We start from the raw sequence: 15,117 nt of genomic DNA, 5'->3' as shown, positions 1-15,117 counted from the left end.
GGATGGGAACCTCTGATCAAGGTAATCAAGTCTTCGGCCATTTTGAGCATCTGTTTTTTGGGCATGGAGGCCTGTCCATGTGGCTCTTGAGTTTGCTTCTTTGCCTTGGAAGGTGCTTTAGTCTTTGCCTTTGAAGTCGGTTTAATGTATAGATGTTTGGGTCTGAATACACCCTCAGAAGCCAGTGCCTGCTCAGCGGCTCCGGACCCATCTGAAGGCTTAGCGTCCGAGTTTCCAGCGGCATGACCGACTCCACATGGGAGTCGGTAGTGGCCTGCAACTCTATAGTAGCGGTCGTTAGGGGCTGTGAAAGTGCCTGACTGAGAACCGGCGAACCGGTGACTGGCTTAGGAGAAGCTTCGTTGTCAGTTTTGGGCCTCTATGGTCTTTCTTTTTCTTTGCGTTTTTTGTGAACTCCGGTAGTCGGATGGCTTTCCAATGACATTTCTGGATAATTAAACCTGCGTCCAAAGTAGTTTGAAGCAAAATCATATCAACACTTAATAGTGCGTTGGTTAAATCTAGCACAAAACCGACAACTCAGAAAGTTATGATCAGGGCCTAGGCAAGGAATACAGTAAGAATGAAAGTCCTTATGAGGTATTTGCTTCCCACAAAAAATGCAATTATTAACTTTTTCTGACATCGGTTCTGGAGCAAGAAAAAAGTTTCCCCAACGGGGTACTTAGCTTTATAGAAGACTTTGGATCTGAAATTCGAACTTGAAAATCTCAGGAGTCGGCTGACCAGCACTTGCGAACTGCTTCTGCTTCGGGCACCGCGCGGCAAGAAAGACTGAAGAAAATGGAGTTGGCTCTTCTTTTATACCCTTGACGACCTGACGTCAGGGAAGGGGTGATGACAGCCGACACAGGACCCAAGACTTTGGAATTCAGGCCGACTGAGGGCCACCTGCCAGCAGGATTACCCAAATGTAATGACTGCAACAGTGAAACACGAAGAACATCAACAATATGATAGAGGTCGAGTTGGTGGAACAAAATAGAAGAACAGTAAGTGGAGTGCAGAGAAGAGTGAAGAATAACTGAAGAGACAGAGACTAGCAAAGAATGACAGTTGTATCAGTTACAGTGGGTAGAGTGGAAGGAGATGTGGTAAAGTTAGAGTGGACAGAAGGAAATGAGGAGGAAAGAGTTGGGGTGGCCAAGGAAATAAGAAGTAAAATGGGAAGGGGCAAAGTTGGGAGGAAAGTTTAGTTTTTAAGAGTGCTTAGTGGTGTAGCTACAGATCCACAGGATTGTAAGTATATGTAATGTATGAAGGGAATAGTTCTGGTGTGGTAGTGGGGGATTAGGTGGGGTGGTGGTAGTTGCAGGAAGGAGAGTTGGCTAGGTATTTTTTCAGTTACTTTTCGAAGATTGGATATGTCATATGTTAGATGGAAGTTTGTTCCAGGTTTGAGACATGGAGCATTTATAAAGTAACCTGCCTACAGTTTTATTGGACTTATAGGTGTTCAGTAGTGCTTGGTCACTGCTACGGAGAGATCATGCAGGTTTGCAGAGGGATAGGAGGTTGGGCAGGGAGGGACAATTTTCAGGTATGTAGAAAACAGAATGTGCAATTTGCAGCTGTGAAAGCTGGAGTAGTTGTGGGAACTCAAGCCACTGAAACTTTCTTAGTGCGAGGTAGTGATGGGATTTGTAGGGGAGATTACAGGCAAATCTGGTTAGCTCATTCATAAAATACCTCTAAAAGTAGTCAGGGACTTGGGCACTCATGTAGATAATAACTTGACTATTGATCAACATGTGTCTAAGGTTGTAAAAAATGATTCCATTGATCTGCTCATAAAAACCCAGCTTACTCTGTTGAGTGATTTCTTTGCATCAAGACCCACCATCAACAGTAGTATTTTCTTATATTCTGCTTCCATCTGGATCAACAATGTTCTATTATTATTGTCAAATGATTGCCTCCCCTGCACAAAACCACACTGATCCATATACATCAATTATGGCATCACCTTTGCTAATCTTTTAACCATTATAGGCATAAACACCGTACAGTCATATTTTAGAATTAAAATGGGCCTATATGAAGCTGGATCTGATTGATCTTTACCATCCTTAGGTATTACAACCATCACCACTTTCTTCCAGGATGTTGGTGCTTCTCCTCCTTTTAAAATACTGTCAAACAAAATCTTCCAAATCTTTATCAGTTTTTCCCCTCCTAGCTTCCAAACGTCCACATGAACACCATCTATTCCTGGGGACTTTCCCTCTAGATTGGTTATAAATCACAATTTTTGTCTCATCTCTTCCTAACCTGTTAGTAATTGAGTCTCATCTACCACTAACCTTGGCATATTTAATTTTTCCATAAGCATTTCTATTTATACCTTTTCTTGATTTTCATGTCTCTACTTTATACAGATTTTCATAAAATTTTCAAAGTATATGTAGTACCTTTCAAGGATCTCTGGTTATCTTCCTTGTTTTGGCTCCCTAAGCTTGGCGACAACCCTTTATACTTTCTGTTGCCTGAGTCATTGTGCTAATTTTTTGTTTTTTATGCACTAGAGTTATTATCAAAAAACAGTTGCTTAACAACAGTCTTTCTAAACTCATGCACATTACCTAGGTAATCCCTTATTTTCTGTTTAGCTTCTGCAATTGCTCCTCTTCTTGTTCTGTGAGATTCCCCCTACTCTGCAATACATTAACCTCTGTCAGTCCCTCTAAATAATTATTGTTACTTCTTAACCATACATCTCTTTCTTTTACTTCCACACTATTTTTAAACTACATTTCAACTTTATCACACTTCCTAGCTATATTGTCAGAAGAAATTTCTATCTTATCTAATAACTCCAGAATAATATCTACTACCCATTCCTTAAATTCCTCTCTTTTTAACAGGTAGGTAGGAAAGCACCAGTGTCTCATTCTTATTTTAGTTATTATTGGTACATGATCTGAAATAGTTATTGGATGGATATCAAAGCTTTCAATTAAATGCACATGTTCCTGTGAAATACAATTTCTGTCCTGGCTAGCCCGATTTTTGTATCTTGAGAAATAATATGTAATATGACTCCGAACTCCTACTACTGAATTCACATCTTCCATGCCAAATATTGTCATACATTTCTTCAAAGATCTACCCTCTTTTGTTATATTTTCCCTTCTGGGACCCTCAGAGACATAGTACAGTTGTGTACACTTACCATAAATGTAGATGTTCAAGTGTATTCACTGTTGCAGTCATTACATTTGGGGTAATCTGCGGGCAGGTTGCCCTCAGTCGGCCTGAATTCCAAAGTCTTGGGTCCTGCGTCGGTTGCTGTCTCCTCTTCCATGACGTCAGGTTGTCAGAGGTATAAAACAAGCAGCCGACACCATTTTCTTTAGTTTTTCTTGCCCCAGATGTCAGGTACCCCCCAAATGGGTAGCAAAAAAAAAAAAAAAATATATATATATATATATATATATATATATATATATATATATAAAACCTATATATACATGCAACAATACAAACTTTACCTTCATCTACAAGCAAATACACCACAAAGGTTGTAGAAGATAGTGAAGGAAAGAGAAACTCCAGAATAAAAGGGGGATGGCGGGCGGGTAACCTGGACTGCAACAGTGAATACACTCACACATCTACATTTATGGTAAGTGTACACAACTGTACTATGTTCTTCATGTTTCACTGTTGCAGTCATTACATTTGGGTAGAATCCCAAAGCTATGGATGGGAGGCTGGAGCTAAACTGCATTGGGGCGGCTATGAGGCCATGCAGAACTGCAGTGGCAAAGCCTGCCCTGGACTTAGAGAGGCAAATGATAATGATTTGTAAAAGTGTGAACAGAACTCCAAGCAGCAGCCTCTAGAATGTCTTTGGTTGGTACCCCTCTGAGAAAAACTGCTGATGCAGCTGCAGCCCTGGTGGAATGAGACCTATTGCCCTTGGGCACTGGTTTGCCATGGTGTAAGTAGCAGAAACGAATGCAGTGGCTTATCCACTTTGAAATTGTCTGCTTTGAAATAGCCTTTCCCTCTGATCCTGCAGCAAATGTCACTAGTAACTGCTCAGTTTTTCTTAAAACTTTAGTTCTGCTCAAGTAGAATCTTAGTTGTCTGTGTACGTCCAAGGAATGCAGAATCCGCTCCCCCTTGTTCTGCAGATTTGGATAAAAAGTTGGCAGATGAATAGTTTGGTTAAGAGCCACACTGGAAACCACCTTGGGCATAAATGAAGGATTGGTCCTGAGGGACACCCTGTCTGGGTAAAATATGATAAAAGGCTCCACAGTCATGAGGGCCTGTAGCTCTGGGACCCTTCTTGCTGAAGTAATTGCCAGGAGCAGAGCTGTTTTCTATGATAAGAACTTTAGATATGCAGTAGCAGCTGGTTCAAATGGAGGCAGGGTGAGCTTTTCCAACACATAATTGAGGTCCTATGCAGGAATTGGTGATCGTCTGGGGGGCTTAAATTTTTGGCCCCTCTAAGATACTGCTTTAGTAAAGGATGAGAAAAGATTGGTGGCTCTTTGTTGTAATGAGCTGAGATGGCAGAGGCATGGATTTTTATTGATGAAAATGATAGGCCTTTGTCAAGCATCTCAGTCAAGTATTGTAAAATCTGAGGAACATTTCGCTCTGCTGTGTCAGTTGCTTGTGCTTGGTTCCAAGCACAGAATCTCTTCCATTTATCAGCATATGATTTTATAGTACTAGGCCTTCTGGCTTCCAAAATGACATCCATCACAGCTTTACTGAGAGGTGTTGTTTGAATAACTACATGATCAGCCATGCTTCCAGGTTCAGTGTTTGGAGCTGATTGTGCAGGATCTGACTGTTTTGCTGGGACAGTAAGTGAGGTATACGAGGCAAGTACCAAGCTGGGAATTGAGACATATTCCTGAGGATTGGGTACCAGTATTGGCGGGGCCAGTCTGGGGCAATTAGTATCATCTTTGGTTTCTCTTGTCTGACTTTTGGTAGGACCTTGGGAAGAAGAGGCAGAGAAGGAAAGGCGTAAACTGAAGGATAGGGCGTCCGCTTTCCATGCTTGTCTGTGATAAGTCCTTGTGCAGAATTTTTCCAGTTGATAATTCCAAGGAGAGGCAAATAGGTCTATGTCCGGGCTCCCCCATTTATTTGTAATCATTCTGAAGACTTGTGGATCTAGTTTCCACTCGTGAGGGTCCATAACGTTTCTGCTTAAATCATCTGCCAGAGTATTTTTCTTTCCTAGCAGGAATTGAGCTTTAAGATGTACTTGGTAAGTCAAGGCTGTGTCCCACAGTGCCACGGCTAGTCTGCAAAGGGGGTACGAGTGCATGCCCCCCTGCTTGTTTATGTACCACATAACCATGGTGTTGTCCTGGATGGAGTAAGTCCTTGAAGGCTGTCAGGGCATTTTGAACAGCTAGCATCTCTTTTTGGTTGATATGCAGATGCATTTGTTTTGGGGTCCATATGCCCTGAATGCATCTTCCCACCAGGTGGGCCCCCATGCATAATCTGATGCGTCTGTTGTTAAGGTTTGGCTGGCAGGGGGTAGAGTGAAAGCCCATCCTATGTTTTGGTGACATACCTTTGCCCACAACAGAAACTCCTGTTGTAGGCAGGGAATGACAGGAATCATTGTTTCCAGACTGTGACAATGTTGACTCCATAAACTTTTTAGGTACCACTGTAGTTTCCTCATATGCAGTCCTTCATATAGAATCAGTAGAATGCAGGATGCCATAAACCCCAAAGCCTGCAGAGTTTGTCTTGCAGATAACTGGGTTTTTGTTGCCATCAGTTTGAAGTAAGTAGTCAGTTGCCTTTGTTTGTCTGGCATGAGGAAAGCTATCTGGGTAGTTGTATTCAAGCTTGCACCCAGGAATGTTATCTTTTGAGAGGGTACCAGTTGTGATTTCTGTTCATTTATTGTGTACCCTAGGCATGTTAGAAGCCTTTTCACAAATGCCAGATGCTGAAGAAGAATGTCCTTGTTTTCTGCTTGAATGAGACAGTCGTCCAAGTAAGGATAGATTTGTATACTTCTTTGTCTGCAAAATGCAATTACTGGTGCCAGGCACTTTGTAAAGACCCTGTGCGCAGCAGATAAGCCAAAGGGCAGTGCAGAGAATTGGTAATGCATAAAGCCAGCCTTGAAATGGAGGTATCTTCTGCATGATTCCCTTATTGGGATATGCAGGTATGCCTCTTTTAGGTCTAATGTCACCAGCCAAGCTTTCTTGCCTAGCATGGGCAGAAGCTGCTGCAAAGATAGCATTTTGAATTTTGGAATGTCCAGGTATGTGTTCAAAATTGATAAATCCAGTATTGGGCAACAGGCCTTGTCTTTTCTGGGTACCAAGAACAGTCTTGAATAAAACTCTTGTCCTTTTTCCTGTTCTGGTACTGACTGAATAGCCCCCATATCCATGAGGGACGTAACTTGTTTCTGTGCCTCTGCCCATTGATTTTTTGGCAGATCTGGCCAACCATTTGGAATTGGCAGAGTGTGGAAGTGGAATCTGTATTCCTGAGATACTATGTTTAACACCCACTTGTCCTGGGTTATTAACTGCCAATTTTGAGCATAAAGTGCTAATTTTCCCCCTAAGGGTGCTGCCAAAAGGTAAGTGCTTGGTGATGGCAGAGGGAAGTTATTGAGACTGTTTACTGTAGGGTTGTGCTTTATTTCCTCCAGATTTGGAGGTAGAAGCACCCCATTGCTTTGACCTGTAAGAATCCTGTGACTGGTATCTAGAACCTTTAGGGCACCTGGATTTGCCCCATTGAGCTCTGTCGGACACAGGAAAGGACCAATTTTTTGTAGGCCAGTGTCTACTGAATCTTGGTGACTGCACTTGTAAGAAGTCTTTTACAGTTTGCATAGACTTAGCTTTGTCTTCCATTTTCTTTGAAACCTCTTCTGCCTTAATACCAAACAGAGCATCATGATGTAAAGGTGCATCCAGCAATTTAGCTTTAAAATGATCTGGCAAATTTTGCTCTTTTAGCCAAGCATGCCTCCTAATCACAAATCCAGTAACTGCGGCCCTGCAGGAGGCCTCTAAGGAATCAAAACTACATTGCAAAGTATGCTTTCCAACTTGTTCTGCTGCATGCAATAATTCCTGCAATTCTTTATTTTCTGCACATTCAGAAATCAGCATCATTTTCTGTTTCAGTAATCCCATAACATGTTGTTGATACTTGAGCATATGAAACTGGCAGTTTAAGGCCCTAATTGCCAAGGTTGCAGATGTATAAACCTTCTTTCCCCATCTATACAGTGCCCTGGAATCTCTGTCAGAGGGGGTAGGATTTGTTGGTGTTGAGGCCTTAACACCTTTTGGACCCTGTGAAATACTTTCAGGGTCAGCAGCAGAGTTTCTAAATAAAAATTTGTGTGAGTCAGGAACCCTATAATATCTGTCTGGCTTGCTAGGAGCCGGAGGTAAGGAGTCTGGAGTCAAGCTTGACTCCGAAAACACATCATCCACAATGTCTAAAACAGGAGGTATGGCTAAAGGCCTATGCTGAGGGAGAAGAAGGAAATCCCTGAGCCTCTTTTTTGATTCTGAGAAATCTTGACTCTCCCAGTGAAAATGCTCCCTCAAAGTATGCAAGGATTCTCCAAAGGAATAATCTTCAGGAGGAGATGCAGATGGGATAGATTCCTCTGCATCAGAATCCTCATAGCGTGGTGTAGATAATTCCTGATCAGAAGAGGAATCAGAAGAAATAGAAACCTGATCTGAAGATTCATAACCAGTGTCTTGCCTAGGCCTCTTATCAGGAGGGGGTTGGGAACCCCTGATCAAGGTAATTAGGTCTTCAGCCATTTTGATCATCTGCTTTTTGGGCATAGAGGCCTGTGCACGTGGCTCATGCGTCATTTTTTTAGCTTTAGAAGTTGCTTTTGTCTTTGATTTTGAAGCTGGCGTCAGTTTTATATAAAAATGTTGTGGCCTGAATATACCCTCAGAAGCCGGTGCCTGCTCAGCGGCTCTGAACCCATCCGAGGGAGAGACATCAGCGGGTACAATACTTTGAGAATCTTGCGACATGCTGGACACCACACAGGTCTCGGTAGGGGCCTGCGACTCGAACGTAACGGGTATCAGGGGCTGCGAAAGCACCTCACTGAGTACTGGCGAACTGGTGACTGGCTTAGGAGAAGCTTCGTCGTCAGTTTTGGACCTCGACGGTATGTCTCTGTCCTTTTCTTTGCGTTTTTTGTGTACTCCAGTAGTCGGATTGCTATCCGACAACATTTCAGGATAGTTAAATATGTTTCCAAAATATTTTGAGGCAAAGATATACCAATGCTTAATAGTGCATTGGTTAAATCTAGCACAAAACCAACAGCTAGGCACGTTATAATCAGGGCCTAGGCAAGGAATACAGTATAACTGGAAATCCTTATGAGGTATTTGCTTTCCACAAGTAATGCAATTATTCATTTTTTTCTGACATCGGTATGGAGCAATAAAAAATTTTCCCCAACAGGGTACTTAGCTTTAGTGAAGACTTCGGTTCTGAAACTCAAATTCAAAAATGTCAGGAGTTGGCTGACCGGCAATTGTGAACTGCTTCTGCTTCGGGCACCGTGCGGCAAGAAAGACAAAGAAAATGGTGTCAGCTGCTTGTTTTATACCCCTGACGACCTGACGTCATGGAAGAGGAGACAGCAACTGACGCAGGACCCAAGACTTTGGAATTCAGGCCGACTGAGGGCAACCTGCCAGCAGATTACCCCAAATGTAATGACTGCAACAGTGAAACACGAAGAACATCCACATTGCCGCAAATCAAATTCCAGTCCCCACCTATAAGTAAAAGTCCCCTTCTGAAAGCTGATTATTTCTCCCAGAATATTCTTCAGCTCCATTATAGCAGTTTTAGGTAGAATATAAATACATGCCAGTATAATCCTCATCACTTGCCAGTAGTCCTTTAGTACTATAAATCTACCATCATTATCTGTTTTCCTTTTTTATCATTATTGGAGCTCTCCTTGCAATTGATATAAGTACATCCTTTTCCTTTGTTCCAGATATTTTGCAGAATAAATATCCCGAAATCTTTTCTTTATCAAATTCACATGCTCAATTCTTTCCAAATGTGTCTCCTGTAGCATAGCTATTTGCACTCTACATTTTTTTAAAATAGATTACTACTCTTTCTTTTTTGCATGTATCTGTGAGACCATTTAAATTTAAAAATAATATAGAAAGTGTTGCCATTATGTTAAAAAGTTATTATTCTCACCTATGTGTAATGCCTTTTTTAATGTCTAGTTTCAGCTTTTGTGCTGCATGCATACACCAATGTTGACAGGTTGATCTTTTGTACAGTTGTTTCTTGTCATATCCATTTGAACCTATGTCATATCTTACAAAACTTTTTGTTTTAGTGAAAACCCTCAAACAAAAAAAACATACCACAGAATATCCCTAAAACCTATTAACTTAACATTAACACACAAAACTATATACATCTTCAAATATTTATGTTTAACTGTCCTAATAAGAACAATTGTCCCAGACTGACAGCCATACTCAGAGATTTGGATTAACCTATAAGGAAGGTTATCTATGCTAAAACACATGGTACAGCCTCTGCTTCTACTTCCACTAAGTGCTGTCTATTTTTGTCTTATCTTTATTCCTCTCTCAGATTAGAAAAAAATCACTTGAATGCTTTCAGAAAACATGATCACCTAGCCAGGGAAAGAAATAAGTATTCTGTTTTTATTGCCTCTTTTCAGATTGTCTCCACAGAGACATAAGAGTCATTTACATAGTTGCGTCTATTACAAGCACTCATTTATTTACTAGAGGAAGACGTATTATATCCAGTGTTCTTTTTTACTTACTTACTTCCCCTTAAAACTTGTTACTAGATCAAGCCAAAGGCAAGAGTAAGAAAAAGCATATCAGTTTTTCTTGTATCATGCTCTTTTGTCCAGAATCATCTTCTTTTTTTACACTGCAGTGCCTACATTTCTTAAAACTGAACAAAGAAAAAGAAAGAAGAAAGTATCCCTATTACACTCAAAAATAACTGAGAAAGCTTTACTTTATAGCATGCAGATTATGTCATGCATTATAAAAGTACTACTGTTAAGAACAAAAATTTGTTTTACTTACAGTTAACTCTTTCTTTAACCCCCCCTCCCCGCAAATTGTTCTTCCAAACATTAATGATATGAAGTAAGGCATATACTTTGGAGTCCCCTACAAGTTTAAAAAATCAAAGATTTCCATTATTTCCAGGTTTTCTTGTTCTGTTATGTTTCACAAATATAATTAATGCTTTGTAATCCCATGTTTATTTGTCAATTTCTGAATTGCTGTTTTTTTCCTGTTGATCTCCATCTCCCAAATCCAGTCTCTGCTTCATTTCCCACGTACTCCTGGTTCTGCTAGTCTACTCTTGTGCTTCTTTCTGATGCTCAAGCATTTTGTTTTGAAACATGGAAAAGGTTTCAGTGGCACAGTCTCTCTATGAACTTTATTACCAGAACAACATGAGGTAGAATCTTCTTCTGTTTGACAGTCCAAGTTTTGTTGGATAAACTTGTGTATTTCTTCCTTAGCATGTTCTGGATCAAAAAATGAGTATGATACTCCAGGAAAGAATATTCTGAAAATAGCTGGATACAGCAGCTTGAATATCATGCCTGCTCCTTGACATTCCCTGATTACTGGAATAAATGTATTCCTATTCTGCCTGGTGCACAGTGAGTAATCATTTTCCACACTCTCCTGTCTCCTACTTTTAGTACTTTGCCCTTCTGCCACAGTTTTGTCAGAATCAACTCCTTTTGCTGGTAAGATTGCATCGTTACTATTAGAGGTCTAGTCTGCTTTCTCATAGCCAGGTTTGGAGCATACATTTGATATGCCCTTTCAATTAACAACTCCTGCACTGGAATACCAATCCAGTTGCTTATTTGTGCTTTCATAAAATTAATGCATTCTGTTCCTTTCAGCATCTTTGCTACAGCAGAAAATCTTAGGTTTTCCTTACGCGCTGTGTCTTCTAATTCTATTATTTTTTGAAACATCTCTTCTTGAGCTGTTTCATACTCAGCCAGCCTTTTCTTCATTTCGACCTCTGATTTTTGTAGTTTTATCACCTCAACTGAGTCAATATACTCCTTCGGTGTTTCGTTTGTTGAATCAGGTCTGAGTACATTTGACTTATTTTTTTCCTCTAGATTATTGGAAGTCATGTCTTGCACCAAAGATGCAGATTCAACTGCTTTTTGCTGAACAGCTGCAGAATTATTTTCAGTGTTTTCCCCTCACCATTTGTGATTGGTTTTCTTTCAGGTTCTTTGAATTTTTCTTTTGTTGGCATCCATACAGTGCACTTACTAACCAATTACTTAAATTTAGGGCAAGTTCACTGGCTCTATTTTCTGAGTTTCTGTTTTCACAATGGGAGAGCTAAAATCAAGCTGTTATTCAGTGTGTAGCCATCTTGGAAGTCTCTGCCCACAAAGTACGGTTAGTGCCAAGAGAAGACAGTCTGATACACATGACAGGATAGCTACTGGATGTAAGTACCTGCCTCCCACAAAGTAAGGTTACTGTTATTTTGTGGAAGTCAAAAATTAAGTAACATTTACAAAATATGTGTTAGTAAACATAACACTGCAAATTAGCTTGTCTAGTTCATAGAAGTTCATAGACGATAAGACCTTTAAGTGCAGAAAGTGATAATAATACGAACAAGCAATTACATGTACAAAATATGCATTATGAGCATTATAGCAGCTATGATGCATGCTAAACAGTCACTTCATCTGCATAGAGTCACTACCGTCACTACCACATATTATGGCAGATAGTGGGTAATTCACAGTTTAACTGTGGTGGGGTGTATTGTTTTGTTATTTGGGCTCTGCCAAATTAACAGACTACAATCTCTCCAAGATATGACCTACATGCACCTCTACCATAGTGCATAGTTAATTCTTTTTATTTAATGAATTGTTAAAGTGGTAGTGCTATTAATAATCTTAAAATGAAACATCTTGACTATTAAAAACAACATCACTATTTAATGCAATCTTTACTACTGTTCTATCCCTTTGTTACTGATGCGACTGACTGCTGATGGCTTCGCAATGTACTGTACTTCAGTAAAATGTAAAGTAAGTACATTAACAGTAAGCTTCTGATTTCCTATTTGAGCAGAAACCGAATTGTAAATAAAATTACTGTTAGATCCTTTTTGCCACTTACTGACAATAAGAAACTGAAGCCATAACGTTTATAGTGACCAGCAGCCAAAGTAATCCATTTAACATACTGGCTACTAAACTAGATGGTGGGATTTAGCAGGTTTTAGAGAATGGGCGACCTATATATTGCCACCCTAATTGGAGAACAAACATTTTTCAGCAGGGTATTAATGTACAGATAATGACCACTAAAAATGAGCCTACCACTTCACAGCGGCATGTTAAGCTGCCATGTAGTTCGGACAATTCAAATCTAAACAGCCACCATTTTTCACACTCTCTAAGTAGCGATTTGCTGTTTAGTGAACATACAATTTAAATAAAAAAGTTAAAAAAAAAAAAAGTCTATATGTGAGTTTGTGATGATGTGTGTGTGTGTGTGTGTGTGTGTGTGTGTGTGTGTGTGTGTGTGTGTGTGTGTGTGTGACAGCGCAAACTTGAGTGAGACATCGAGAGCAACATACAGCACTGACCACATTACACAGTCTATTGGAAGGGACTTTTTTATTTTATTTCTTTGACTAATTAAACATTAAGAGTTAAGCAACTCTTACTTTTTTATTTAATGACTATGTTTAACTGAAAAAGAAAACAAAGGATGGGAGGGGTGACGAAGAATGGTAACAAGTGGCTATTAATTGCACTGTGTATTTAAATGTATGTATATGTATGTGACTATGTTTCTTTTTTGAATGTGTGTGTTTCTATGTGTATGTGTGTGAGCCTGTATGTTTGTACTTCTGAGTGTGTGTGTGTGTGTGTGTGTGTGTGTGTGTGTGTGTGTGTGTGTGTGTTTTAAACATTAAATACTTGCATATCTTTACATTTTGATATAAAATGTGTCATTTTTTTACAATGTAATTCAGTGGGTAAAAAAACTGATACATCATATAACTAACTGTACTCTTGTTATTACAATTAATTTTAACAGCCTCTTTAAGCAGAACAATCGTAAAAATGCTACTGCCAATTTTACTATGATTAATTACAGGAACAAATACATTCTGAAGACACCTAACATGCAAAGTAGTCTACCATACCTCTTAAGTACCAGAATTTTGTAAAATGTCCAGATTTTTCCTCATATTTTTGGTCTATTCCATATGAAATTTTCAGTTTTCTAGCAAATCATTGGGGACTGATATCACTAAATAATGACAGGCATTTGAATTTCAGACTTTATATCCTTCAGAAAATGCATGGCAATGCAAACTCTAGCAACTTGTTAAATTTATCAGAGCAATATTTAAAATCTGTCCCTGATTTGAGGACTTTGGCCCATCCTTCCATTATGGCTTTTTTTTAATCTGTCCAGAATTCTTGCACTAAAAGTTATTGGGATAACCTCGAAGCACTATCTGTTTAAGTCAGTTGCTCAAAGGCACACAGTTTACAAGTAGATTTACAGAAACAAATTCACTGCCACAGACCAAAGCTTTTTTTTTAGCATCTTATAGCTTTTACCCTTTTGGCCAAACTGCCACACCTGATGTCTAACCAACTCTTAGAAAACAGACTATGACAAGACTAGATACTAAAATAAAAATACAAAAAATAAAATAAATGAATGAATGAATAAATACATAAATAAATAAGAAGATTGTAAGAGAATATGAGGGAGGGGTTTTAGGCCAGGACATGATACTCCAACAGACCAAGAGACTAAAAGATCGTTATCTGGAAGAAACGTTTTCACTGAAACCACCAAATAAATGAAGTAAACCAGTTTACTATCAAAATGTCGAAATTAAAAAAAAAATGGTACTAATCAGCGAATTGTTTCGCCGAAAGTACGAATAACCTAACAGCCCAATTGTTGAAAAACAACTGTTAATGCCGAAAATGTCGGCAATGACATTTTACGGCATTAACAACAATGCCACCCTTGCCGTAACTCCCTAACCCCTACACCTAACATCCTGTTTATGCAGGGGGGCAAGCCCCCTGCACCCCAGCCCCCCACACCCCCCAACTTAATATTCCAACTCTGAGATCGCACTACAGTGAGGAAAGGGATGTATTTCCCTAACCGCACTGTACCGCGATCCCTGTACATAATCAAACGTTATACTTGCGAATGCACAGTCCATTCGCTAATATAACATTGACTCATGTAACCTGCACACACATGAAGTATTCGAACATCTGCAGTTCGAATACTTCATAGCTGTGCAATTGCACGGAGAAATTTCAATGCTAAACCAAATAAAACATCAAAGCAAAGTAGACTAAATGTCTGAAAGGTGCTTTAAGGACCATATTGTTTATATATGAGTGTTTATGCAATCAAAATGCATGTTAATTGCACAATGTACAATGGCTTTTCCATACTGACAGGCCTGCAGCAGTGAACTTTTCAACAGTGAAAATATATCCAGTGTCCTCTATGGCTGGTTTCTGGTTAGCATGACCAATGAGCTGTATAAGATGAGTACTGTATTCATGTCAAGATGAAACACTTTGAGTTGTTCCTTACCATAATCTGGGTATGGAGGTCCATCCCCTTCGTCATGGACTGGATCAGCGTCATACTGTTGTTGTGCCAGCAGAACTGTTGAGAAAAATAACATAGTTTTATGAAATATCATTGGTAACAGCAATTGACAGTGGAATGGGTGACAGTCACAGTCTGCACTTGTAATCCATAAATTAGTGTATAAAAATCAAGTACATTAACATATTTAAGTTTGCATCTTCTGGTGTTACATAACAAAACATTAGTACTGCATATTCTATGATACTTTCAGATACTTTTAGAAGTATAGTGTTTACCTAGTAGTGACAGTTTTTAAAGCACAACAATGAATGAAAGTAGGTTAGGTTTTGATGTCTTTCCTTTTATTCAGTTGTGTACAACCTTCCATTTTTCTCATTAA

General features: G+C 39.5%; 1 protein-coding gene across 1 annotated transcript in view; it reads right to left on the bottom strand.

Moving 5' to 3' along the window:
• Positions 1-15,117, bottom strand: part of MFAP2 (microfibril associated protein 2) — a 765,069-nt gene that overhangs the window by 426,594 nt on the left and 323,358 nt on the right. Inside the window, exon 3 of the mRNA XM_044061828.1 lies at positions 14,718-14,792. Coding sequence (XP_043917763.1) covers positions 14,718-14,792 — 75 coding nt within the window. The remainder of the gene's footprint in view (positions 1-14,717; positions 14,793-15,117) is intronic.

This window comes from Protopterus annectens, chromosome 2.part0 (assembly GCF_019279795.1).
Source record: "Protopterus annectens isolate FY-2018-M chromosome 2.part0, PAN1.0, whole genome shotgun sequence".
Taxonomy (NCBI): domain Eukaryota; kingdom Metazoa; phylum Chordata; order Ceratodontiformes; family Protopteridae; genus Protopterus; species Protopterus annectens.
The sequence above is the reverse complement of the archived record's forward strand: the minus strand, read 5'-3'. Positions and strand labels throughout refer to the sequence as shown.